General features: G+C 39.8%; 1 gene segment (V, D, J or C); it reads right to left on the bottom strand.

The window, feature by feature from the left end:
* Positions 1-9084: 9084 nt before the first annotated feature.
* Positions 9085-25570, bottom strand: part of LOC128642500 (Ig heavy chain C region-like) — a 211315-nt gene continuing 194829 nt past the window's right edge. The window contains 1 exon segment of the C gene segment in view: positions 9085-9719. Coding sequence covers positions 9421-9719 — 299 coding nt within the window.

Raw genomic sequence — 25570 nt, 5'->3', positions numbered from 1 at the left:
TAAAGCACTTTCTTGTATCCATTCACCAGAATGTGACATTAACTACAAAAACTAAAACCACTCATAACCAACATACCCAAAACTAGTTCACTTTCAAAAACACTTTACTTACTAAATTAACCTAATATCTCTTTTATACAATTTAAATACATTAAATCTTTTATGAATCTTTACACACAGGTAATATATATCTCTTTAAGAAAACCGTACAGCTAAAAGTGTCAGTCTGCGCTGTTATCAGCAAACTGATAAATGTTCCACCACAAAAATTAAGAATACATATAGATAACGCTGAGAATAAAGTTATAGTCATTACAAAGCTTTAAATGAGTATTTGAAGCAACTTAAAGGGATAGTAAAGTCCAAATAAAACTTTCATAATTCAGATAGGGCATGCAATTTTAAACAACTTTCTAATTTACTTTTATCATCAAATTTGTTTTGTTCTCTTGGTATTTTTAGTTGCAAGCTAAACCTAGGTAGGCTCATATGCAAATTTTTAAGCCCTCGAAGGCTGCCCCTTATCTGAATGCATTTGACAGTTTTTCACAGCTAGAGGGCGTTAGTTCAAGTGTTTCATATAAATAACATTGTGCTCATGCACATGAACCTATTTAAGTCTGTCAAAAGATCTTTGATAAGAAGGCAGTCTGCAGAAGCTTAGATACAAGGTAATTACAGAGGTAAAAAGTATATTTCTATAAAAGTGTTTATTATACAAAACTGGGGAATGGTAAATAAAGGGATTATCTATCTTCTTAAACAATAACATTTTTGGTGTTTACTATCCCTTTAAGTTGGATTAATTTAAACTCAACTGGAGCTTTTTAGTAAGTATATTGTAGAGGTTGAATTTATGGGCTTCAGTCTTTTTTCAGCCTCATCTACTATGTTACTATGCTGTTGCAGAATGTGGGAAAGGGCACTCCTCAGTCAGTATATATTATACAATTTGCATCATATACACTTATAAGTTACAAACCAATAAGCATTACTGGATATCAATAACCTATGATCAGTTCATAATGTATCTTCTTAGCATGAGCGGAACCTTACCATATATACAAAACTAAGGAATATCCAGAGTTGGGAACAAAAAATAGCGCTCCAAGCCCAAAAATATATAAAAAGTTCAACTTTATTCCAAATGTTTAAAATCATACAAAATTGTATAAAAAGTTGTCAGCACAATTGTGCAAAAACAAGATAGAGAACAGGTGCAAAAAACAGCAAACGTTTCGTGCTCCACGCACTTGGTCACTGCTAATTGATGCACCTGTTCTGTTCTCCTTTTATTGCCAAGATTCTTAAAGTAACATCACAGATTTTATCAACTTGTATTTTGCTATTTTGTAAGGGAGCCTATGACAAGAAACCTTTTTTTCAAAAACCATAGAATGACATTTTGAGAAAAAACATATTTGTTTGTACATAATATTAAGACAATGTTTCTTAAGAAAAATATCTCATGGACAGCAAAAATATTTTCATTTTTCAGAAAAAGTATATATGCTACACAAATGAGCCTATGACAAAAAACATGTGTAAAATCTAGACCCTTTCTCCTGTTTAAATGTAATTTCTTGAAATAACATCTTAAGTTTTATCAGCTTATATTATATTGTTTAGTAAATGAGCCTATGACAAGAAACTTAATTTCTAAAATAACATGTTAAGGAAATACATAATAGTTTGTACATGATATTAAGAGAATATTTCTTAAAGAGAATATCTCATGGACAACAGTGATATATTAATTATGAAGAAAAAATATATATGCTGCACTGATGAGCCCACGACAAGAAACATACCTGTGATTTAGAACTTTATTCCTGCTTAACCATGATATAATTCAAATAATGACAAAATACTCATTATTTGGTGAATAAGTCTAAATCCCTTCTCATGTTAAGGCCCTCGGGATAGGTGGTCTGTAGATTAAACATCCACATGACTTCCCTCTTATCAAGGGTTATCTCTCTATCACCTCCTCTTCTCCAATGGGGAACAAAATCTATCCCCTGTAAGGTAAGAGCAGATGTGTCTGCATTATGTAATGCCTTAAAATGTCTTGATACAGGTGTATCTGAATGCTCATCCTCTATGGAGCGCAAATGCTCCAGAAACCTCTCTTTTAGCGGTCTTTTGGTTTTCCCTGTGTATTGTTTATGACAAATTTTACATATGAGAAGATAGACTACGTGTGTAGTTGAACAGTTGATATAATGGTATATTTTGTAAACTTTATTAGTAGCAGTAGAATTAAATTCCTCCCCTTCTTTAACAAAATCACAGGTAGTACATATTGGGCGCCTACACTAATAGAAACCCTTTCTCTGTTTTAACCAGCATGTTGTTTTTTAGTTTTTACATCAGAGGGAGATAGGAAATTTGCAATCGTTTTGCCTCGTTTGGAGACAAAATCACAGCCTTCTTTGAGAATCTCTTTTAAGATAGGGTCTGAATAGAGAATGGGTATAGAATCCCTAATAATATTACACACCTTATTGTACTCCAAACTGTATGTTGTGATAAATTTAATCTTTCTGTTATCTGATGTTTTTTTCTGCTTATTTTTATATTTAAGCAAATCTTGTCTTGGTGTTAAATCTACACTCAGTTTTGCCTCTTTCAACATTTTTTCACTGTAGCCTCTGTTCATAAATCTCTTTGTAGCTTCTTGTGATTTAGCCTGATACTCTGCCTCATCAGTACAATTTCTTTTGATTCTCATATATTCCCCTTTGTGGAAGCCCTTGACAACATGTCTTGGATGGCATGAGTTGTACTTGAGGATGGTGTTCCCAGCTGTTGACTTTCTTTTCTCCTGGCTAGGGTCCTAGCCGATAAGTCAGCGAAAAATTGCAGGTTGACACCATCTTTTTGTATAGGGCGTTTTTCACTTGCCGCCGTCATTAGTTGCTCTTTCATCTGGTAGTTGGTAATTTTTACTATCACATCTCTGGGTGGTGCCGTCTCAGGAGGTTTTGGCCTCAGGGCCCAATGCGCCCTATCTATTCCTACCGCAGTGTCCTCCGTCGGATCTTTAAGTTGTGAGAAAAGAGATTGTAGATATTCTTGTAGAATTGAAGTATCAACGGATTCTGGGATACCTCGTATCCTAATGTTATGCCTTCTGGACCTATTCTCTAAGTCCTCTAATTTATCCTCCAGCTGGCGTATTGTTTGATCTTGGTGGTCCATCTGTTCATTCACTTTCGTTATGTGTCGTGTTCTTGGCTGGTTTCCTCCAAGGTATTCACCCTATTGCCGATTTCTGTAATCTCTTTCTTTAGCTCAGAGATCTCATCCTTAATGCACTGCTTTACTTGTGTAATAAGTGAAGAAAAATCTTGCTTTGATGGGATAGAGGATAATACTGATTGCGGTATAGACACCATGTTATCTTCTCCATCTGAGCCAGATTCTGAGGAACAGGATGAATGCTGTGATCCTTGCGGGCTTGTAGGGTTTTCCCTTGGTGTTAGCAGGGCAGCTGCTTTAAAATACTTATCCATTGACGGAGTCCCTTTACCTCCATTTTTATTTTGTTTGCTTTTTTGTGGGGTTTTTCTGGGCGACATTTTGCTTGTAATGAACTCTATGGTCTTTTATACTGTGCTCCGTCGTGATCTCTGAACTCTTAGAATCACTGAAATATAGTCTCTCTGTGGTGAGCTGTGTTGTAATGTACAGTTAACAACCTAGTGAAATCTGTCTCCTGTGTTTGCAGAAAATGTCTGTATTACATTATTGCCAGGCAACTCAGAATTGCGCCTTAAATAAACGATATTTATGCAGGCATATTTATGATTAGCAACCTCTCCTTTTGGTTTGTTAATAGATGGTTGGCCCCAGTAATATGTCTTCCTTAAAGCAAATAGTTCATTGGAAAATTGAAATAAAATGAAGTTCTTGCTCTTATGGTAATAGCCTTATAGAGCAACCCCTTCGGTTAAGATTCACATTAGTGGAGGTGTTGTCAGACTAATTGTTCATTTTATGCCCCTAGGAGAGCAGTATGTTGTTTTTATTTTAGTTCATATTAACAGGTCATATTATCTTGTTGTGTCACTTAACATTTCGTTTGTAGCATTGGTGGGTGCTTGAGGAGACAGCCCGAGTCCTCAGTGTCTATCAATCCTAAGCTGCAAGCTCTATGTAGTTACCAAAATAAAGTTAAGTTCCAGCCTAATATTTAAACTTTTCTCCAATGTGTAGCTTTTATTCAGTTATTTCCTATACACAAAGTTCACTTCCTACATGAGTGGGGCTAATACTGCCTGCTGCTGCTCTTTATATATTTTGTCTCCCACGCTGCTGTGATATACCAAGGCTGAATTAGAAGTGCATATGTCTCACCAAAATGGCGGATGCAGTCAGACTGGAAAACTCTCCTGTGAGTGTCGGAACTATCGGGTTGTTATGTGGCTGTCAACATTACTCTGTTATCGCCAGCCTCTCATAACGGCATCTTGATTAGCGCAGGTAGGTTCTTTTTATCAGTTCTCTGACAAACTGCGACTGCTGCTTGTGCTCCGTAAGCCGTGATATCTGATGAGTCCCTGTTGTAGCGTGATTCTCATGCAATCCTCACTTCAGCGGTATGTACTCATTCAGGATCTTGTCCGGAGCATTAGGGCTGTAAACATATGTTTATATATTTGGTCATAGGTGGCTCTGAGTGTACTTTTCAGGCTGAGGCACCGGAGCTCACCTAGTGTGCGGCCATCTCATTCCAGTGCCGGCTCCGCCCCCCCAGCTGTTGACTTTCTATATATAGTAGTCTCAACAGTATGTTCGTTTGTACTTGCTAATGTAATATCAAGAAAATTTATTTCTGTTTCACTCTGCTCACTAGTAAATTTTAAATCACAATTGTTGTCATTCAAATATCTGCAGAAATCTTCTGCCTCTTGCTGATCGCCCTCAAACACAAACAACAGATCATCAATATATCTGTAAAACTGAATTATCTTATCTCTGAAAGGATTTTTATCTCCAAAGACGTGGGACAGCTCCCACCAACCCATAAAAAGGTTGGCATATGAGGGGGCGAATTTCGCCCCCATAGCTGTACCACGTCTCTGGAGATAAAAACTATTTTGAAACAGAAAAAAGTTGTGGCTTAATAGATATTCTATTGCCCTTAATATAAAGATCTTAGTGGGAGGTGTGAAATTGGTATTCTGTTCCCAACTCTGGATATTCTGTGGATTTTGGGTGCGTGTGCAGACGCACTGGGAACAACTGTTGCCGCCTAAGAATAACATCAATAGGATATAACACCCATACCCTCACTCCATCAGTGCCTATTACAACATTGGATTATTTATTACATACCCCAGAGGCGCTCCATTGAGCAGGTTCGTTTTCATTATACAAAACTAAGTAAGTAAGGAAATATATCCATCTTACCTGTGCCAGTGATCTTAATAGCATCAGTTTTTTAGATCTATTGATTAGTAAAGAAAATTACCAAATCTGCACTGAGGTTTACAGGAAGAAAACAGCTTCTAATAGTGTACTCTTGGGGAGTAGCCACCATCCAGAAAATCTGAAACAAGGGATTCCCTACGGTCAATTCCTTTGACTACATAGGGTTTGCTTGAACCTACATACCTTTAATAAACAAGCCAAGGAAATGTTGGAAAGATTTTATGACAGAGGCTACTCCCAAAGATCTATTAAAAGAGCACTGTATAAAGTAAAAATTCAAGAGAAACAAGATTTGCTATACGATCAGAGACAGCAGCGTAGGTTGACAACAAAATAAGATTCATCACCAAATTTAATTCACACTGGCAAAAAATTAAGAACCATACTAAATAAGAATTGGTATTTGCTGTCCAATGACGACGCTCTTTCTGACTTTGTAGGAAACTATCCCCAGATGACTGCATGGAGAGAAAACAACCTTAAGGATTTATTGGTTAAAGTGAATTTACAAAAGTGACTCCTAAGAATTGGTTGACTGACCATGCACAGAATATAGTTGGATGCTCTCCATGCAACCATTGTGTAGCTTGTCCTTTTGTAAAAAGGATAAGAATATTTGAAACCGCTACTGGTAAAATGCATAAAATTAAATCTTTTATTAATTGCTCCACAACTGGAGTTGTCTATCTTCTCTTGTGCTCTTGCCCACATTTTTACGTAGGGAAAACCTACAGAGACTTCAGAACAAGTATCTATGAAACATAGAGATGATATCAAATATCTAAATATTAATAGCCCTATTGCCAGACACTTTGCACAATATCATGAGTCTCAATTGGATGGTTTAAAATTTACAGGTATTGAACAGGTTAAACAACACAGACGAGGAGGCAATATAGATACTATTTTGCTTCAAAAAGAAACAAGGTGGATTTTTAATCTACAATGTCCCCCATAGGATTAAATGAGAAAATGGAAATTGCTTCTTTCTTACCAAAATATTAATTTATGTTCTCATCTTTATCTTTATCACCTATGTCTCCTCTTGGCATAGTATAATCATTCCCGAGTTCGGAATATCTCCACTATATAATGGTTAATATGCAGATTAATTGTATTATTATTATGTAATATAAGCACGCATGATTGACACCAGTCATACTATATGAATTAATTGTTCTATACTGATAATATGTATTTATGGTATCGTATCCTGTAAGCAAAATTAGCAACCGTAAAAAACAAAGGCTGTATGAAGTTTTAGCTAAACTATGACAGACTGATGTCACATGACCTATTCGGCCAATAAGAGGAGTGCTTTTACTGATTACGCTATCAACCGGAAGTAGCTCCCTGCTGCTCGTGTAACGGAGGAAAACGCAAAAGAGGATGCGTTGGTGTGCAGCGTCCGACTCATGGGATCCCCCCACTTCACCTTGCTGAAAGTCTTTCCGTATGGAGGAGAAGTGAAGTGAAAGAACCATCTTTTGCGAGATCGTAATAATTGAAGGAGAGGTAGTAATTAGGTAATATAAGGACACATGATTGACACCAGTCATACTATATGAATTACTTGTGTTCTATACTGATAATATGTATTTACTTTGAGAATTTGTTGGAATTCAGGTATTTAATTATTCAAACTGTTTATGCTTAAACTGTAAATATTAAAGGGACATTAAACCCAAAATCTTTCTTTTATGATTAAGATAGAGAATACAATTTTTAAAAAGTTTCCAATATACTTCTATTATCAAATTTAGTTCATTCTCATGTTATCCTTTGTTAAAGAGATACCTAGGTAGGTAATGTGCACATGCCTGAAGCACTACATGACAGGAAATAGCGCTGCCATCTAGTGCTCCTGCTACTGTATAACACTGTTGCAAAACTGCTGCCATATAGTGCTGCAGACACGTGCACACTCTGTTAGCATTTCTGCTTTTCAATAAAGGCAAGAACAAGAAAACAAAGAAAATATGATTATAGAATTAAATTAGAAAGTTGTTTAAAATGTTATGTTCTTTTTAAATCATGAAGGAACATTTTGGGGTTTTATGTCCCTTTAAGTGTTGTTTGTCTTGTTTTGTTCTGTCCTGTTTCTCTGAATGTATGCTTTTGCTCATTATGGTATCTGTGACTTTAATTGATATTGTATCCTGTAAGCAAAATTAGCAACAGTAAAAAACAAAGGCCGTATGAAGTTTCAGCTGAACTATGACAGAGTGACGTCACATGACCTATTTGGCCAATTAGAGGAGTGCTTTTACTGATTACGCTATCACCCGGAAGAAGCTCCCAGCTGCTCGTGTAACAGAGCGAAACGCACAAGAGGACGCGTTGGTGTGCAGCGCCCAACTCGTGGGATTCCCTTACTTCACCTTGCTGAAAGTCTTTCCGTGTGGAGAAGTGAGCTTTTAATAATTGAAGGAGAGGTAGTATACCTGCCATTTGGTGACCAGAGGAGTTGGCAGTTTAAGCTAACGGCTGTCTGCCTTCTGTACCTTCATTGTTCATGGTCATGTGGATACCCCACACTGGTTATCAGCCTTTTGGAACTTTATTATACGTTTGAGTGCCTCCTTGCCTGCATGCACCATAACGACTAGCTGTTTGCCTGCTTTCTAACACCTGCACACTTTTGGCCTATGCTTGGCTGCTGCATTTAATACAACTATGGATAATTCAGGCTACTGTAGCTTATATGCTTGCATCAGCCCTGTTGCTTACAGCAATTAGTTTCACCACAAGTGTTGAACTTGTTATCTGTTGAACTGCTCATGTCTCTTATGGTGCACTATCAATGACAGTTTATAGCTGGGGTTAATAAATGTAGGTAGGTGGCAGCGATGTTATGGGTGGCAGATTAGAGGTTAATAATATTAAACTAGTGTTTGCGAGGAGGGAGTGCGGCGGTTTAGGGGTTAATATGTTTATTATAGTGGCGGCAATGTCCGGAGTGGCAGATTAGGGGTTAATTATTTTATTTTAGTGTTTGCGATGCGGGAGGGCCTCAGTTTAGGGCTTAATAGGTAGCTTATGGGTGTTAGTGTACTTTTTAGCACTTTAGTTATGAGTTTTATGTTACGGTGTTGTAGCATAAAACTACTGACTTTAGAATGCGTTACGAATCTTGGTGGCATAGGGTGTATCGCTCACTTCTTGGCCTCCCAGGCAGACTCGTAATACCGGCACAAATGAAGTACCATTGAAAAAAGACTTTACGCAAATTGCGTAAGTTAATTTGCGTTAAGGCCAAAAAAGTGTGCAGTGCCCCTAAACCTGCAAGACTCGTAATACCAGCGGTAGTGAAAAAGCAGCGTTATGAGCCTTAACACTGCTTTTTCACTCATACTGCAAAACTTGTAATCTAACCCTTAGTTTTGTATATAATGCTTTGTATGTTTCCAGGCTGCACCTCACTTTAGAAATTGTGTACATTGTATTATACTTACTATAGTTGATCTTGTGTTTTGTTCTCTCTGTACAACTGACATATTGTGGCTAACTAAGGCAAGGATGTCTGTTTCCCTCATTTACACTAATAACAGAAGTACTGACTGAATTTTACTCATATAACAATTATAAAAGCTATGGGGCCCTGATGCACATTTAATGCACACAAAGTTAACTCATTGATCACCATTCATGTCCTTACTGAATTGAGAAGTGTCATTTTATTTTATAGCCTTATTTTGTTTAGAATTTTGCAGATAAGAGATGCTGCACAGCTGTTAGAACCAGTGGTCCTCAAGGTAGATTGTAAATCATTTTTCCCCTCCCTCCTTCCATAGCATCAGCTGCTTCAGTCTCTTTATCTCCCTGGGATCACAAGAACAAACCTCAGTCATTAATTTGCACCGTGTATATTATGTAATACATTCTTGGCTGCCAACTTTCATTTAACAGTGACCAGTTTGTTTTACAGTGTGTGATTGTCATATTGAGAATCAGGTATTACGTACTCATGCATCATTTAACTTATCTTTCCCTTCTTACAATTGGCATTCTCAGAGCAGGATGTTCCACTTTGCACATAAATTTAAGTCCGCTCTCTGAGTTCTGTGAGGAAATGATTAATCTTGCTGTACAGGTATAAGTGCCATCGGGCTGCTTTACTTGTGGGAGAACTGGAGAGTATTCGCCTCCTATCTCTATTTGATACCATGTGACTTGCAGATCATCTGGGAAATACTTGGAGCATTTACACTGATACTCAGCTTCTGAACTCTTTCCCAGCAAGTGTTTTTCTATAGCTTCTACTTCTGGCGCTTTAGGACCTGTAAGAGAATAAATACTCAGGTAACAATCTGGCTCTGGAAAGAATCTTTGCAAACAACAAACTAGCTCGGCCTACAACCCCTACTGCTAACTCACAGTAAGCCCTGAATATCTGCTGGTGAGAGCTGAAACTCTGTAGCATTGTTATCTGGGAATATACATATCAGTTATTATAGATTATAGCCTCAATATTATTATGAGCTACATTACAAATGTCGTTCTAATGTTAGCGCATGAGCAATATTGAAATATCACATCCGTGCTAACTTGCGTGTGTATTACAAGTTGAAAGTGAATGCAACTGCACAAGCGCAAACTACTATTGTGCTTGTAGTGCAACAAAAGTTCTTGTGTAAATGGTTACGGATAAATAAATAGTTGCACCAAACACAACATAAATACACTAAAATAAAGTGTTACACTATCTGATAAAAATGATTCATAGAAATAATTTCTAACAATTAGTGCATCTGAAGTCCTCTAATTAAAGGGACTGTAAACCTAGCAAATAATGTTATATAATTCTGCACATAGTGCAGAATTATATAACATTAGCGCCAGCTTTCTAAAGCAAATTGTTAGATAGATATTTTGCAAAGAAAACAGAACGCCGCTCCTAGCTCTACTGAGCGGGTCTGTTTTCTTCTCCTAAGTGCATCTGGGCACGCTAATCACCGCCGGCGCGATCGCCCTATTAAACCCAATGTAGCTTGCTCCCGCTACCAGACCAGAGCGGGATCAAGTTACATTGAGTTTAATAGCACAATCGGGTGCGCTGTGAAAAGACAGCGTGCCCGTGATGTGCTAAGGAGAAGAAAACAAACCCGCTTAGTAAAGCCAGGAGCGGTGTTCTGTTTTCGTTGCAAAATATCTATCTAACCCTTTGCTTTAGAAACTATTTGCTAGGTTTACTGCCCCTTTAAGTGTAGTGAGCAAAAAATAAAGTTGTACAAAATACAACATAAATGCATTTTAAAATACTGTTACACTCATAGAAACACTGTCTAATAAAAAGTATTCATATAAACGTTAGTAAAAAAAGTTATAAGGGCTAAAAGGTATATGGTATATGACAAGGTATTTGAATGGAAAGGATTATTATGGATATACACATACATATACATGTCTAAATATGTGTATGTATGAATCTATATATACGTATGTATATATGTGTATGTATGTGTATTTATGTGTTTATACTGTATTGTATATACATACATATATAAACATAAAAACACATATATACATATGTATATAAACTTTTGGAGCCCTTTCCACTCAAATACCTGAAAAAATAATTTGAATGATGTGTTTTATTTAGTAATATTTAATAATGTGTTTTAGTATGTATGAACTGTAAATATTTTACATTCCAATATTCTACACATAGGGGAACATGTTAATGTATTTTTAAATAGATATTCCTATATATATATCTGTATATACCTATACATACATACCTCAGAGATATTGCGGGTTCTGTTCCAGACCACTGCATTAAAGCAAGTCACACAAACTCTTTGGTTTCCGAATGCATATAAAAGTCATGTTTATACTATACTGTATTCCATTAGGTGTGTAATAGCATAATGTATATACCTTAATATGTGTGTTTACATACGAATACAGGTGTATTTATGTGTATATATGTGTATATATTTTGGAAAATTAACACGGATAGACTTGCTCTGCACAGGGTTGCCACAAATCTTTGTAAAACATGCAATATCTGCAAAATTCAATAAAGACTGTACCTATATACTGTATATTCATATATATATATATAAAAATATCTATTTAAAAAATGGGGTGGGGATTATTTTCAGCACTAGAATGCCTTTTGCAACTCTCCCAGATAGAAAGGGACCCAGATGGTAGGTTCCTAATCCTTGTTGGCACTTTGTACGGATGACCGATAAAGCTTGTGAATTTGTACTCCCCTAATCACTCCCAATCTACCTTTTTCAAGAAAATGGCCCTTAAGATGCTTGAACTGCAGACAGGAATAACGTTTCTTGGGGGGGGGGGATTTTAACACTCCACTGAACCCTAACCTAGATGCCTCGGATAACATCTCCAGCACTCCTGTCAAAACGATAAAGACTCTTGCTAACTCTATCAAGGTCTTAGTCCTTCATGATGTCTGGCGTACCTTCCACCCCTCCTCTAAAAACTTTACATTTTACTCCCACCCACATAGAAAGTATTCCAGAATAGATTATATTTTTACGGACCCCTCGGGCCTTACCGTAACCACTAGCTGTGCCATCAAACCGATTACATAGTCCGATCACACCCCAGTCTGCTGCTCAATCAATTGGCCTAACACACCTATTACACCTTAAATATAGAAACTTGACACATTACTTGACAACTCTATTCTTAAAACAGACTTACACAAATCACTAACAGAATACTTCAACTTAAACTCGGCGGACTCCATGCAGAACACCACCATTTGGGAGGAGCACAAATGTGTCTTAAGAGGTGAGCTGATAAAACATAAAGCCAAAATTACAAGACAGCAGAAAGAGCTCCATCAGACACTCCCATACCCAAGTTACTGAAAAAGAAGATGCCCATAAACAAAACCCAAAAGACGTTACACTCCAGTCTACATTATACCAGGCCAGGACTAACCTCCTGCATTTTTTACAGGAAGAGCAAGAACAAGCCTTAATACTAAGACAGCAGTTCTTCGAGCAGGGAAACAAGGCAGGGAAACTGCTGGCCCGCGCGATAGCCCGCAAAAAGCTTAGAACATATGTACACACATTAGCAGACACACAGGGAGCCACTAAGGCAGATGATGCATCAATTGCAAATACATTCAAAGAGTTCTACAAAACTCTTTATAACTTACTGGCCTTGGGGCAGGGTCGAGCGGGGCTGGACCCTGTCCCAACTGCTGACCTGGCAATCCAACAATACTTGGCAGGAACAAACACTCAAAAGCTTCTCAGAGAAGACTATGAGTCCCTAAAATCTCCAATTACAAAAGAAGAAGTACTAAAGGCAATAAAACCTGCCTACAGGCAAGAGTCCAGATCCAGACGGCTTTAGCCTGAAGTACTATAAAACCTTCTCTGACATACTAGCACCCCAACTACTAATAATTTTTAACTAGCTCTCCGACTCTCCCACCCTACCTAGTACCATGCTAGAAGCACACATTACTGTAATACCAAAGTCAGGCAAACCCACTGATAAACCGGAGAACTATTGCCCCATATCCCTTCTAAATTCGGATGTTAAAATACTAGCCAAAATACTAGCCAATAGATTGAATAGATTCTTACCCCAACTGATCTCACTCGAGAGGCCCAAGATAACACTCTCAAAGTTCTACAACTAATCACCCATGCCAAAGTTAACTCAATCCCCCTAGCTCTGATATTAACAGATGCGAAGAAGGTGTTTGACAGTGTAAACTGGTCAATTATGCACCACACACTAACAAAGGCCTAGATTAAGAGTTTTGCGGTAGCTGAAAAAGCAGCGTTAACAGGTGCTAATGCTGCTTTTTTACTACCACTGGCATTACGAGTCTTGAAGATTTAGGATCACTGCACACTTTTTTGGCCTTACCGCAAAACAACTTACGTAAACTTCATTAAGTCTTTTTTCTCTGGGACTTTCATACCGCTGGTATTACGAGTCTGTCCTGGGAGGCCAAAAAGTGAGTGGTACACCCTAAAACTTCAAGATCAATAACGTAAACTGAAAGGCAGTAGTTATGAGTTTTATGTACAACGCGGTAACATAAAACTCATAACTAAAGTGCTAAAAAGTAAACTAAACACCCATAAACTACCTATTAACCCCTAAACCGAGGCCCTCCCGCATCGCAAACACTAAAATAAAATTATTAACCCCTAATCTGCCTCTCCGGACATCGCCGCCACCTACATTATATTTATGAACCCCTAATCTGCTGCCCCCAATGTCGCTGCCACCTACCTACATTTATTAACCCCTAATCTGTCGCCCCCAATGTCGCTGCCACTATATTAAATTTATTAACCCCTAAACCTAAGTCTAACCCTAACCCTAGCACCCCCTAACTTAAATATAATTTAAATAAATATAAATAAAAATTCTATCATTAACTACATTATTCCTATTTAAAACGAAATACTTACCAATAAAATAAACCCTAAGCTAGCTACAATATAACTAATAGTTACATTGTAGCTAGCTTAGGGTTTATTTTTATTTTAAAGGCAAGTTTGTATTTATATTTACTAGGTAGAATAGTTATTAAATAGTTATTAAGTATTTAATAACTTCCTAGCTAAAATAAATACAAAAGTACCTGTAAGATAAAACCTAACCTAAGTTACACTAACACCTAACACTACACTATAATTAAATAAATTAAATACATTAAATACAATTACCTAAATTAAATTAAGTTAGCTAAAGTACAAAAAAAACAAAACACTAAATTACAGAAAATAAAAAACAAATTACAGATATTTAAACTAGTTACACCTAATCTAATAGCCCTATCAAAATAAAAAATGCCCCACCAAAATAAAAAAAAACCTAGCCTAAACTAAACTACCAATAGCCCTTAAAAGGGCCTTTTGCGGGGCATTGCCCCAAAGTAATCAGATCTTTTACCTTGAATAAAAAATACAAACAAACCCCCAACAGTAAAACCCATCACCCACACAAAAAAAACCCCCAAATAAAATACTAACTAAAAAAACCTAAGCTCCCCATTGCCCTGAAAAGGGCATTTGGATGGTCATTGCCCTTAAAAGGGCAGTTAGTTCTTTTGCAGGCCCAAACCCTAACCTAAAAATCCCCCCCACCCAATACACCCAAAACACTAACCCTCTGAAGATCGACTTCCCGGGAGACGTCTTTATCCAAGCCGGGCCGATCTCCTCAACGAAGCCGGGAGAAGTCTTCATCCAAGCTGGGCGAAGTGGTCTTCCAGACAGGCAGAAGTCTTCGTCCAGATGGCATCTTCTATCTTCATCCATCCAGCGCGATGCGGCTTCATCTTCAGACATCCAACGCGGAGCATCCTCTTCTTCCAACAACTACCCGACGAATGAAGGTTCCTTTAAGTGACGTCATCCAAGATGTCGTCCCTTATATTCTGATTGGCTGATAGAATTCTATCAGCCAATCGGAATTAAGGTAGAAAAAATCCTATTGGCTGATGTAATCAGCCAATAGGATTGAGCTCACATTCTATTGGCTGATTGGAACAGCCAATAGAATGCGAGCTCAATCCTATTGGCTGATTGGATCAGCCAATAGGATTGAACTTCAATCCTATTGGCTGATTACATCAGCCAATAGGATTTTTTCTACCTTAATTCCGATTGGCTGATAGAATTCTATCAGCCAATTGGAATCTAAGGGACGCCATCTTGGATGACGTCACTTAAAGGAACCTTCATTCGTCAGGTAGTGGTCGGAAGAAGAGGATGCTCCACGTAAGATGTCTTGAAGATGGAGCCACTCCGCGATGGATGGATGAAGATAGAAGATGCCGTCTGGATGAAGACTTCTGCCCGTCTGGAGGACCACTTCGCCCGGCTTAGATGAAGACTTCTCCCAGCTTTGTTGAGGACCTCGGCCTGGCTTGAATGATGACGTCTCCCGATGATCTATCTTCAGGGGGTTAGTGTTAGGTTTTTTTAAGGGTGTATTGGGTGGGGGGGGGGGGTTTAGGTTAGGGTTTGTGCCTGCAAAAGAGCTAACTGCCCTTTTAAGGGCAATGACCATCCAAATGCCCTTTTCGGGGCAATGGGGAGCTTAGGTTTTTTTTAGTTAGTATTTTATTTGGGGGGTTGGTTGAGTGGGTGGTGGGTTTTACTGTTGGGGGGTTCTTTGTATTTTTTATTCAAGGTAAAAGAGCTGATTACTTTGGGGCAATGCCCCGCAAAAGGCCCTTTTAAGGGCTATTGGTAGTTTAGTTTAGGCTAGGGTTTTTTTATTTTGGGGGGGGCATTTTTTATTTTGATAGGGCTATTAGATTAGGTGTAATTAGTTTAAATATCTGTAATTTGTTTTTTATTTTCTGTAATTTAGTGTTTGTTTATTTTTGTACTTTAGCTAATTTAATTTAATGTAGGTAATTGTATTTAATTTATTTAATTTATTTAATTTATTTAATTATAGTGTAGTGTTAGGTGTTAGTGTAACTTAGGTTAGGTTTTATTTTACAGGTACTTTTGTATTTATTTTAGCTAGGAAGTTATTAAATACTTAATAACTATTTAATAACTATTCTACCTAGCTAAAATAAATATAAACTTGCCTGTAAAATAAAAATAAACCCTAAGCTAGCTACAATGTAACTATTAGTTATATTGTAGCTAGCTTAGGGTTTATTTTATTGGTAAGTATTTAGTTTTAAATAGGAATAATGTAGTTAATGATAGAATTTGTATTTATATTTATTTAAATTATATTTAAGTTAGGGTTAGGGTTAGACTTAGGTTTAGGGGTTAATAAATGTAATATAGTGGCGGCGACGTTGGGGGCAGCAGATTAGGGGTTAATAAATGTAGACAGGTGGAGGCGACATTGGGGGTGGAAGATTAGGGGTTAATAAATATAATGTAGGTGGCGGCGATGTTGGGAGCAGCAGATTAGGGGTTCATAAATATAATGTAGGTGGCGGCGGTGTCTGGAGCGGCAGATTAGGGGTTAATAAGTATAATGCAGGTGTCGGCGATGTCGGGGGCGGCAGATTAGTGGTTTTTAGACTTTGGGTTCATGTTAGGGTGTTAGGTGTAAACATAAAATGTGTTTCTCCATAGGAATCAATGGGGCTGCGTTACTTAGTTTTACGCTGCTTTTTTGCAGGTGTTAGACTTTTTTTCAGCCGGCTCTCCTTGTTGATTCCTATGGGGAAATCGTGCACGAGCACGTTACACCAGCTCACCACTGACTTAAGCAGCGCTGGTATTGAAGTGAGATTGGGTGCAAAATTTTGCTCTACGCTCAATTCTTGTCTTTTAACGACGGGTTTGTAAAAACTCGTAATACCAGTGTTGCATATAAGTGAGCGGTGAGAGAAAACTGCTTGTTAGCACCGCACCCCTGTTACCACAAAACTCGTAATCTAGGCGTAAATTTGGCTTTGGACCCAAATTTATCAACAGCGTTTTCTCATTATAATACTGAATACAAAATTGCGATGTATGCGGACGACATTCTTCTAACAATCTCAGATACAATTCCGTCCCTTCAGGCAGCTCTGCAAGAATTTTCTGAATATGGAGCGGTATCGAACTTCCTCTTAAATCACTCAAAAACAGAAATATTAAATATAATGGAGCCCACTAGTAAATTCAATAGCCTAAGACAACAATGACTGATCAAAACAGCACCATCCTCTCTTAAATACTTAGTAATCACCCTCACGTCACAAATATGGGAGCTAGTAGACCTTAATTATAGGGAAATCAGGAACAATGTTTTAAAAGACCTATTCAGCTGGAAAAATAAAAGTATATTATGGCTGGGCCGCATTAACGTGGTCAAGATGAATATCTTACCTAGGGTTCTTTATGTACTACAGACTATTTCGATCTCTATACCCTCACACTTACTACACCAAATACAGATGGCCATAGAGACTTATATATGGAATGGGGTTTAACCCAGAATCCAGCACAAAAAACAATATATCTCCCTAAGGAGAGGGGTGGGGTGGGGGCCCCCCATTTCGAGACTTACCGGAGAGCCAAAAATCTACAAAGACTAGTTGAGTGGTGCCATAACACTAAGAGCAAAGCGTGGACACTGATAGATTGTGAGACCTTGCAAAGGGGCAATGTTGGATCCCTAGCATGGTTGACACTGTCTCGTAGCCCCAGCCTAATTGAACTCTTTTCAATGTGGGACAGGCTGGTCCGAGTGGGGACCCATATCTCCACCCCTGCTCATCCCTGACCACTATAAGAGAGAATCCAGATATCGGATTGGGATGCGGTGCGCGGGGCCCCACACCCCTATACTCATTGAATCTCAAGCCAAACTTGCAGAATGGGACGGTAACACATTCTCCTCTTGGTTTTGTATGGTACAGCCTACCCATTACTACTCATCACATAGGAATAAAACACACTTTAACAGAGAAAAAACTCCTTTTGAGAGCCTGTGTGTAACAAACCAAACCCCAAAACACCTTCTCTCACAACTATATAAAATCCTTCTTACAAAAGGAGATTCTAGCCTACCTTCTTATGTACATACCTGGCACAGAGAGCTAGGGCAAACCATAGAGTCTAAAGAATGGTACAAAATATTTGAGAAAACAAAAAAGGCCTTGATATCAGCTAAAATTCAGGAAATGCACTACAAATGTATGAGTCGTTGTTATCTGACCCCACAGAGAATTAAAAAAAATATCCTGATTAGTGATGTCGCGAATAGTTCGCCGGCGAATAGTTCCCGGCGAACATAGCATGTTCGCGTTCGCCGCGGCGGGCGAACATATATGCGATGTTCGATCCGCCCCTCATTGAGTAATACTTTGACCCTGTACCTCACAGTCAGAAGACACATTCCAGCCAATCAGCAGCAGACCCTCCCTCCCAGACTCTCCTACCTCCTGGACAGCATCCATTTTAGATTAATTCGGAAGCTGCATTGTTAGTGAGAGGAGGGACAGTGTAGCTGCTGCTGATTTAGTAGGGAAATCTATAGCTAGGCTAGTGTATTCAGTGTCCACTACAGTCCTGAAGGACTCATCTGATCTCTGCTGTAAGGACAGCACCCCAAAAAGCCCTTTTAGGGCTGCTTTTTTTTTTTTTTCCTGTGTAATCTAATTGCAGTTGCCTGTCTGCCAGCGTGTGTGTCAGGATAACAGCATATACTGTGCCCACTTGCCCAGTGCCACCACTCATATCTGGTGTAACAGTAGTGTAGATTTAAAAAAAAAAAAAACACTTTTTTGACTGTGTTCAATAATAGCAGTCAGTTTCCTTAACACGTGTGCGTTTCAGTGCCTGCCTGCCAGCCAGGGCACAGTGTCACCCCAGTGCCACCACTCATATCTGGTGTAACAGTAATGTAGATTTAAAAAAAAACAACACTTTTTTGACTGTGTTAAATAATAGCAGTCAGTTTCCTTCACACGTGTGCGTTTCAGTGCCTGCCTGCCAGGGCACAGTGTCACCCCAATGCCACCACTCATACCTGGTGTAACAGTAGTGTAGATTTAAAAAACAACAACACTTTTTTGACTGTGTTAAATAATAGCAGTCAGTTTCCTTCACACGTGTGCGTTTCAGTGCCTGCCTGCCTGCCTGCCAGGGCACAGTGTCACCCCAGTGCAACTCATATCTGGTGCAACAGTAGTGTACATTTAAAAAAACAACACTTTTTTGACTGTGTTAAATAATAGCAGTCAGTTTCCTTCACACGTGTGCGTTTCAGTGCCTGCCTGCCAGGGCACAGTGTCACCCCAGTGCAACTCATATCTGGTGTAACAGTAGTGTAGATTTAAAAAAAACAACACTTTTTTGACTGTGTTAAATAATAGCAGTCAGTTTCCTTCACACGTGTGCGTTTCAGTGCCTGCCTGCCTAGGGTTGCCAGGTGTCTGCGACAAAAATACCGGACAGATAAGCGGGGTGGGGGGGATTTAAAACAAAAAAGCATGTGTGTATGTGTATATATATATATATATATATATATATATATACACATACGTGTGTATATATATATAAAATATAAGTAATAATATATGTATAATATAATAATATTGTGTACATAGATATATACATACACACACACACATTATTATTATTATATTATACATATAATATTAAATATACTTATAAATTGTATATGTATTTGTGTGTATATGTGTGTATATATATATATATATATATATATATATATATATATATATATATATATGTGTGATATATATGATATATATGTACACAATATTATATTATACATATATTATTACTTATATTTTACACATATATACATACATATATATATATGTATGTATATATATACACGTGTATATATATATATAAAATATAAGTAATAATACATGTATAATATAATAATATTGTGTACATATATATCATATATATATCACACATATATATATATATATATATATATATATATATATACACACACATTATTATTATTATATTATACATATAATATTAAATATACTTATAAATTGTGTGTGTGTGTATATATATATATATATATATATATATATATATGTGTATATATATATATATATATATATGTGTATATATATATATATGTGTATATATTGTGTGGCCTGTAAGTGAAGGAAGGGTGATATGATATATAACAATTATTTAAAAATGAAAAGACTGAGTCTGAGACACACATTTACATTATCACATACCTCATTGTTTTGATTGAATAACTATTTAGACTGAGTTGAGTCTCCCTTCATCATGTGAGTGACACACACTTATTGACAATAGTTTGCAAAGTTATTGCTTGGCTGGCACCAACAGCAGCATAGACTGACTGACTGTAGACATAGAGAGTGTCAGCGCAGCCTGCAGATCCGACCTCTTGCTGTTGTGACGTCACGTGCGTGATCACGTGACGTCCGACAGTCTCACACTACAGCGGTGGACGGCAGCACGCACGGCGCAGGCTGAGGGGCACCGCACATCAGGATCAGCTGAGCCTGAGCGGAGCCTGTTAGACAACGAGAGGACTGTTAGACGAGTGGACACAGGCTGGGTATTGGGCATAAATAGTAAAAAAAATATAAATAAAAAAATTAAAATGCTAAAAAAAATAAAATAATTAAAAGCAAACTAGCTAAGGCTATGTCCGGTATTTTAAAAATAAAATTACCGGGCAGTAGCCTGAAATACCGGACAGTCCGGTCTAATACCAGACACCTGGCAACCCTATGCCTGCCAGGGCACAGTGTCACCCCAGTGCAACTCATATCTGGTGTAACAGTAGTGTAGATTTAAAAAAACAAAACAAAACACTTTTTTGACTGTGTTAAATAATAGCAGTCAGTTTCCTTCACACGTGTGCGTTTCAGTGCCTGCCTGCCAGGGCACAGTGTCACCCCAGTGCCACCACTCATATCTGGTGTAACAGTAGTGTAGATTTAAAAAAAAAACAACACTTTTTTGACTGTGTTAAATAATAGCAGTAAGTTTCCTTCACACGTGTGCGTTTCAGTGCCTGCCTGCCAGGGCACAGTGTCACCCCAGTGCAACTCATATCTGGTGTAACAGTAGTGTAGATTTAAAAAAAAAAACAACACTTTTTTGACTGTGTTAAATAATAGCAGTCAGTTTCCTTCACACGTGTGCGTTTCAGTGCCTGCCTGCCAGGGCACAGTGTCACCCCAGTGCCACCACTCATATCTGGTGTAACAGTAGTGTACATTTAAAAAAATCAACACTTTTTTGACTGTGTTAAATAATAGCAGTCAGTTTCCTTCACACGTGTGCGTTTCAGTGTCTGCCTGCCAGGGCACAGTGTCACCCCAGTGCAACTCATATCTGGTGTAACACTAGTGTAGATTTAAAAAAACAAACACTTTTTTGACTGTGTTAAATAATAGCAGTCAGTTTCCTTCACACGTGTGCGTTTCAGTGCCTGCCTGGCAGGGCACAGTGTCACCCCAGTGCCACCTCTCATATCTGGTGTAACAGTAGTGTAGATTTAAAAAAAACAACACTTTTTTGACTGTGTTAAATAATAGCAGTCAGTTTCCTTCACACGTGTGCATTTCAGTGCCTGCCAGGGCACAGTGTCACCCCAGTGCAACTCATATCTGGTGTAACAGTAGTGTAGATTTAAAAAAAACAAAACACTTTTTTGACTGTGTTAAATAATAGCAGTCAGTTTCCTTCACACGTGTGCGTTTCAGTGCCTGCCAGGGCACAGTGTCACCCCAGTGCAACTCATATCTGGTGTAACAGTAGTGTACATTTAAAAAAAACAACACTTTTTTGACTGTGTTAAATAATAGCAGTCAGTTTCCTTCACACGTGTGCATTTCAGTGCCTGCCAGGGCACAGTGTCACCCCAGTGCAACTCATATCTGGTGTAACAGTAGTGTACATTTAAAAAAAATAATACAATTTTGACTGTAATAGATTGAATATCAGTTAGTTGTCTGCAAGCGTGTGTGTCAGGCCTACAGAGTCTACTCTGCCAACTTCTGCCAGTGCACAGTGCCACTCATATCTGTTGTCACAGTAGCTTGCACGCATAGTACCACTAATCGGAAAAAAAATGACAGGGAGAGGCAGGCCACCCCGCAGGGGCCGTCGTGTTCGTGGTGCTGTGATTCCCTTTGGCCCTAGAATAATGCCCAGTGTTCAGAGGCCACGTACCCCTAACTCAAACATTTCTGAGGACATAGTTGACTGGATAACACAGGACACCCAATCTTCTACAGCTTCCGCTCGGAACCTTGACGCACCTTCCTCCACCAGCTTAGCTTCGGGCACCTCTCAAGTTACTACTAGCTCGCCTGCCGCCACCACCAACACTAGCACCACAGCTGCTTCACTTGATCTGTCAGAGGAGTTATTTACACATCAGTTGGAAGAAATGAGTGATAGTGATGCGCAACCATTATTGCCAGAGGATGTAGATAACAGGGATATGTCTCAGTCAGGCAGCATTACAAACATGGACGTACGGTGTGATGATGATGATGTTGTACCCGCTGCTGCTTCCTTTGTTGACTTATCAGATACAGGTGAAGCGGTTCATGATGACGATGCGTCCGTGGATGTCACGTGGGTGCCCGCTAGAAGAGAAGAAGAGGGGGAAAGTTCAGATGGGGAGACAGAGAGGAGGAGGAGACGAGTTGGAAGGAGAGGGAGGTCGTCGCAAGGAGCTAGTGGCACAGTCAGACAGCATGCATCGGCACCCGGGGTCAGCCAGACAGCACGCCAATCAAAGCATGCTGTTGCCACACCAGAATGCCGTCATTGCAGAGCTCAGCAGTGTGGCCTTTTTTTGTGTGTCTGCCTCTGACAACAGCAATGCCATTTGCAACCTGTGCCAAAAGAAACTGAGTCGTAGGAAGTCCAACACCCACCAAGGTACAACTGCTTTGCGAAGGCACATGATCGCACATCACAAACGCCTATGCGATCAACACATGAGTACAAGCAGCACACAAACTCAAAGCCGCCATCCTCCTCCTGGTCCAGCATCTTTAGCCATGTCAACCACTGCTGTAATCCTGGCCCCCTCTCAACCATCCGCCACTCCGTGTCTCGCCTTGAGCAGTTCTTGCTCATCTGCCCACAGTCAGGTGTCTGTCAAGGACATGTTGAGCGTAAGAAGCCAATGTCACAAAGTCACCCCCTTGCCCGGCATCTGACAGCTGGCTTGACTTAACTCTTAGCCCGCCAGCTTTTACCATACAAGCTGGTGGAGTCTGAGGCGTTCAAAAAATTTGTAGCTATTGGGACACCGCAGTGGAAGGTACCCGGCTGAAATTTCTTTGCACAAAAGGCAATCCCCAACCTGTACTCGATTGTGCAAAAGGAAGTAATGGCATGTCTGGCACACAGTGTTGGGGCAAGGGTCCATCTGACCACTGATACCTGGTCTGCAAAGCATGGTCAGGGCAGGTATATCACCTACACTGCGCATTGGGTAAACCTGCTGACGGCTGCCAAGCATGGAATGCGTGGCTCTGCAGAGGAGTTGGTGCCACCTCCTCTACTCCTCCTACTCCATCCTCTTCCATAACCTCCTCGGCTGAGTCCTCTTCTGCTGCTGCGTTTTGCTCCACATCAACGGCACCCCCCCAGATCCCCAGGTACTATTCCACATCCCGGATACGGCAGTGTCACACTGTCTTGGGGTTGACTTGCCTGAAAGCAGAGAGTCACACCGGACCAGCACTCCTGTCCGCCCTGAACGCACAGGTGGATCAGTGGCTGACACCGCAACAACTGGAGATCAGCAAAGTGGTTAGTGACAACGGAAGAAATTTGGGGGCGGCATTGAATTTGGGCAAGTTGACACATGTGCCGTGCATGGCACATGTGTGTAATCTGATCGTACAACGCTTTGTGCATAAGTACCCAGGCTTACAGGACGTCCTGAAGCAGGCCAGGAAGGTGTGTGGCCATTTCAGGCATTCCTACACGGCCATGGCGCACTTTTCAGATATCCAGCGGCGAAACAACATGCCAGTGAGGCGCTTGATTTGCGACAGCCCGACACGTTGGAATTCAACACTACTAATGTTCGACCGCCTGATCCAACAAGAAAAAGCCGTTAACGACTATTTGTATGACCGGGGTGCTAGGACAGCCTCTGCAGAGCTGGGAATTCTTTTGCCACGTTACTGGACGCTCATGCGCAATGCCTGTAGGATCATGCGTCCTTTTGAGGAGGTGAGAAACCTAGTCAGTCGCCCCGAAGGCACCATCAGCGACATCATACCATTTGTTTTCTTCCTGGAGCGTGCCCTGCGAAGAGTGCTGGATCAGGCCGTAGATGAGTGTGAAGAGGAAGAGGAAGAGTTGTGGTCACCATCACCACCAGAAACAGCCTTATCAGCATCGCTTGCTGGACCTGCGGCAACGCTGGAAGAGGATTGTGAGGAAGAGGAGTTAGAGGAGGAATGTGGCTTTGAGGAGGAGGAGGAAGACCAACCACAACAGGCGCGCTTGGGTTCACCTATCTGGTACCCGTGGTGTTGTACGTTGTTGGGGGGAAGAAGATACCTTCAGTGAGATCACTGAGGACAAGGAACGGGACATGAGTAGCTCGGCATCCAACCTTGTGCAAATGGGGTCTTTCATGCTGTCGTGCCTGTTGAGGGACCCTCGTATAAAAAGGCTGAAGGAGAACGACCTGTACTGGGTGTCCACGCTACTAGACCCCCGGTATAAGCATAAAGTGCCTGAAATGTTACCAAATTACCGCAAGTCGGAAAGGATGCAGCAGTTCCAAAATAAATAAAAAAGTATGCTTTACACAGCATATAAGGGTGATGTCACAGCACAATGGGAATCTAACAGGGGTAGAAGTGAAAGTCATCCTCCTCCTCCCACGACCACGCCGGCAAGGAGAGGACGCTTTACAGACGTGTTATTGATGGAGGACATGTGGAGCTTTTTAAGTCCTACGCATCGCCACAGCCCTTCAGGGTCCACCCTCAGAGAACGACTCGACCGACAGGTAGCAGACTACCTTGCCTTAACTGCAGATCTCGACACTCTGAGGAGCGATGAACCCCTTGACTACTGGGTGTGCAGGCTTGACCTGTGGCCTGAGCTTTCTCAATTTGCGATAGAACGTCTGTCCTGCCCCGCTTCAAGTGTCCTGTCAGAAAGGACCTTCAGTGCAGCAAGAGTTATTGTCACTGAGAAGAGAAGTTGCCTAGGTCAAAAAAGTCTAGATTACCTCACCTTTATTAAAATGAATGAGGGATGGATCCCGAAGGGACTGACAGTGGGCGATACATTCGACTAAAAAAAGGCCTGATGAGATGAGCTGCCTTGGGCTAAAAATGGTCCACACGCTGCTGTATTTGATCTCTGAATGCCGGATGACTTGCGTGACTTATCCGCCACACACTATGGTTCAAGCCGCAATGTTTTAGGGCACTTTCTGCCTGGGAAACAAACATCAATTTTTCTGGCCGCTGCTACAGCAGCGGCTGCAACAATACCTAATTTTTCAGCCATGTGTACATGCCTAATTTTTCTGGCCTCTGGTGCTGCACTGTGGCTTCAAAAACCAAACCAAAAAAAAGGCACATAACAGTGATTAAATTGATAGGAATAGTACTACTTAACACACCACTCCTATCTGGTGGCACATTAGATTGTACGTGCAGTGCCCCAAATTA

This window comes from Bombina bombina, chromosome 11 (genome assembly GCF_027579735.1).
Source record: "Bombina bombina isolate aBomBom1 chromosome 11, aBomBom1.pri, whole genome shotgun sequence".
In the NCBI taxonomy this organism is placed as follows: Eukaryota; Metazoa; Chordata; class Amphibia; order Anura; family Bombinatoridae; genus Bombina; species Bombina bombina.
The sequence above is the reverse complement of the archived record's forward strand: the minus strand, read 5'-3'. Positions and strand labels throughout refer to the sequence as shown.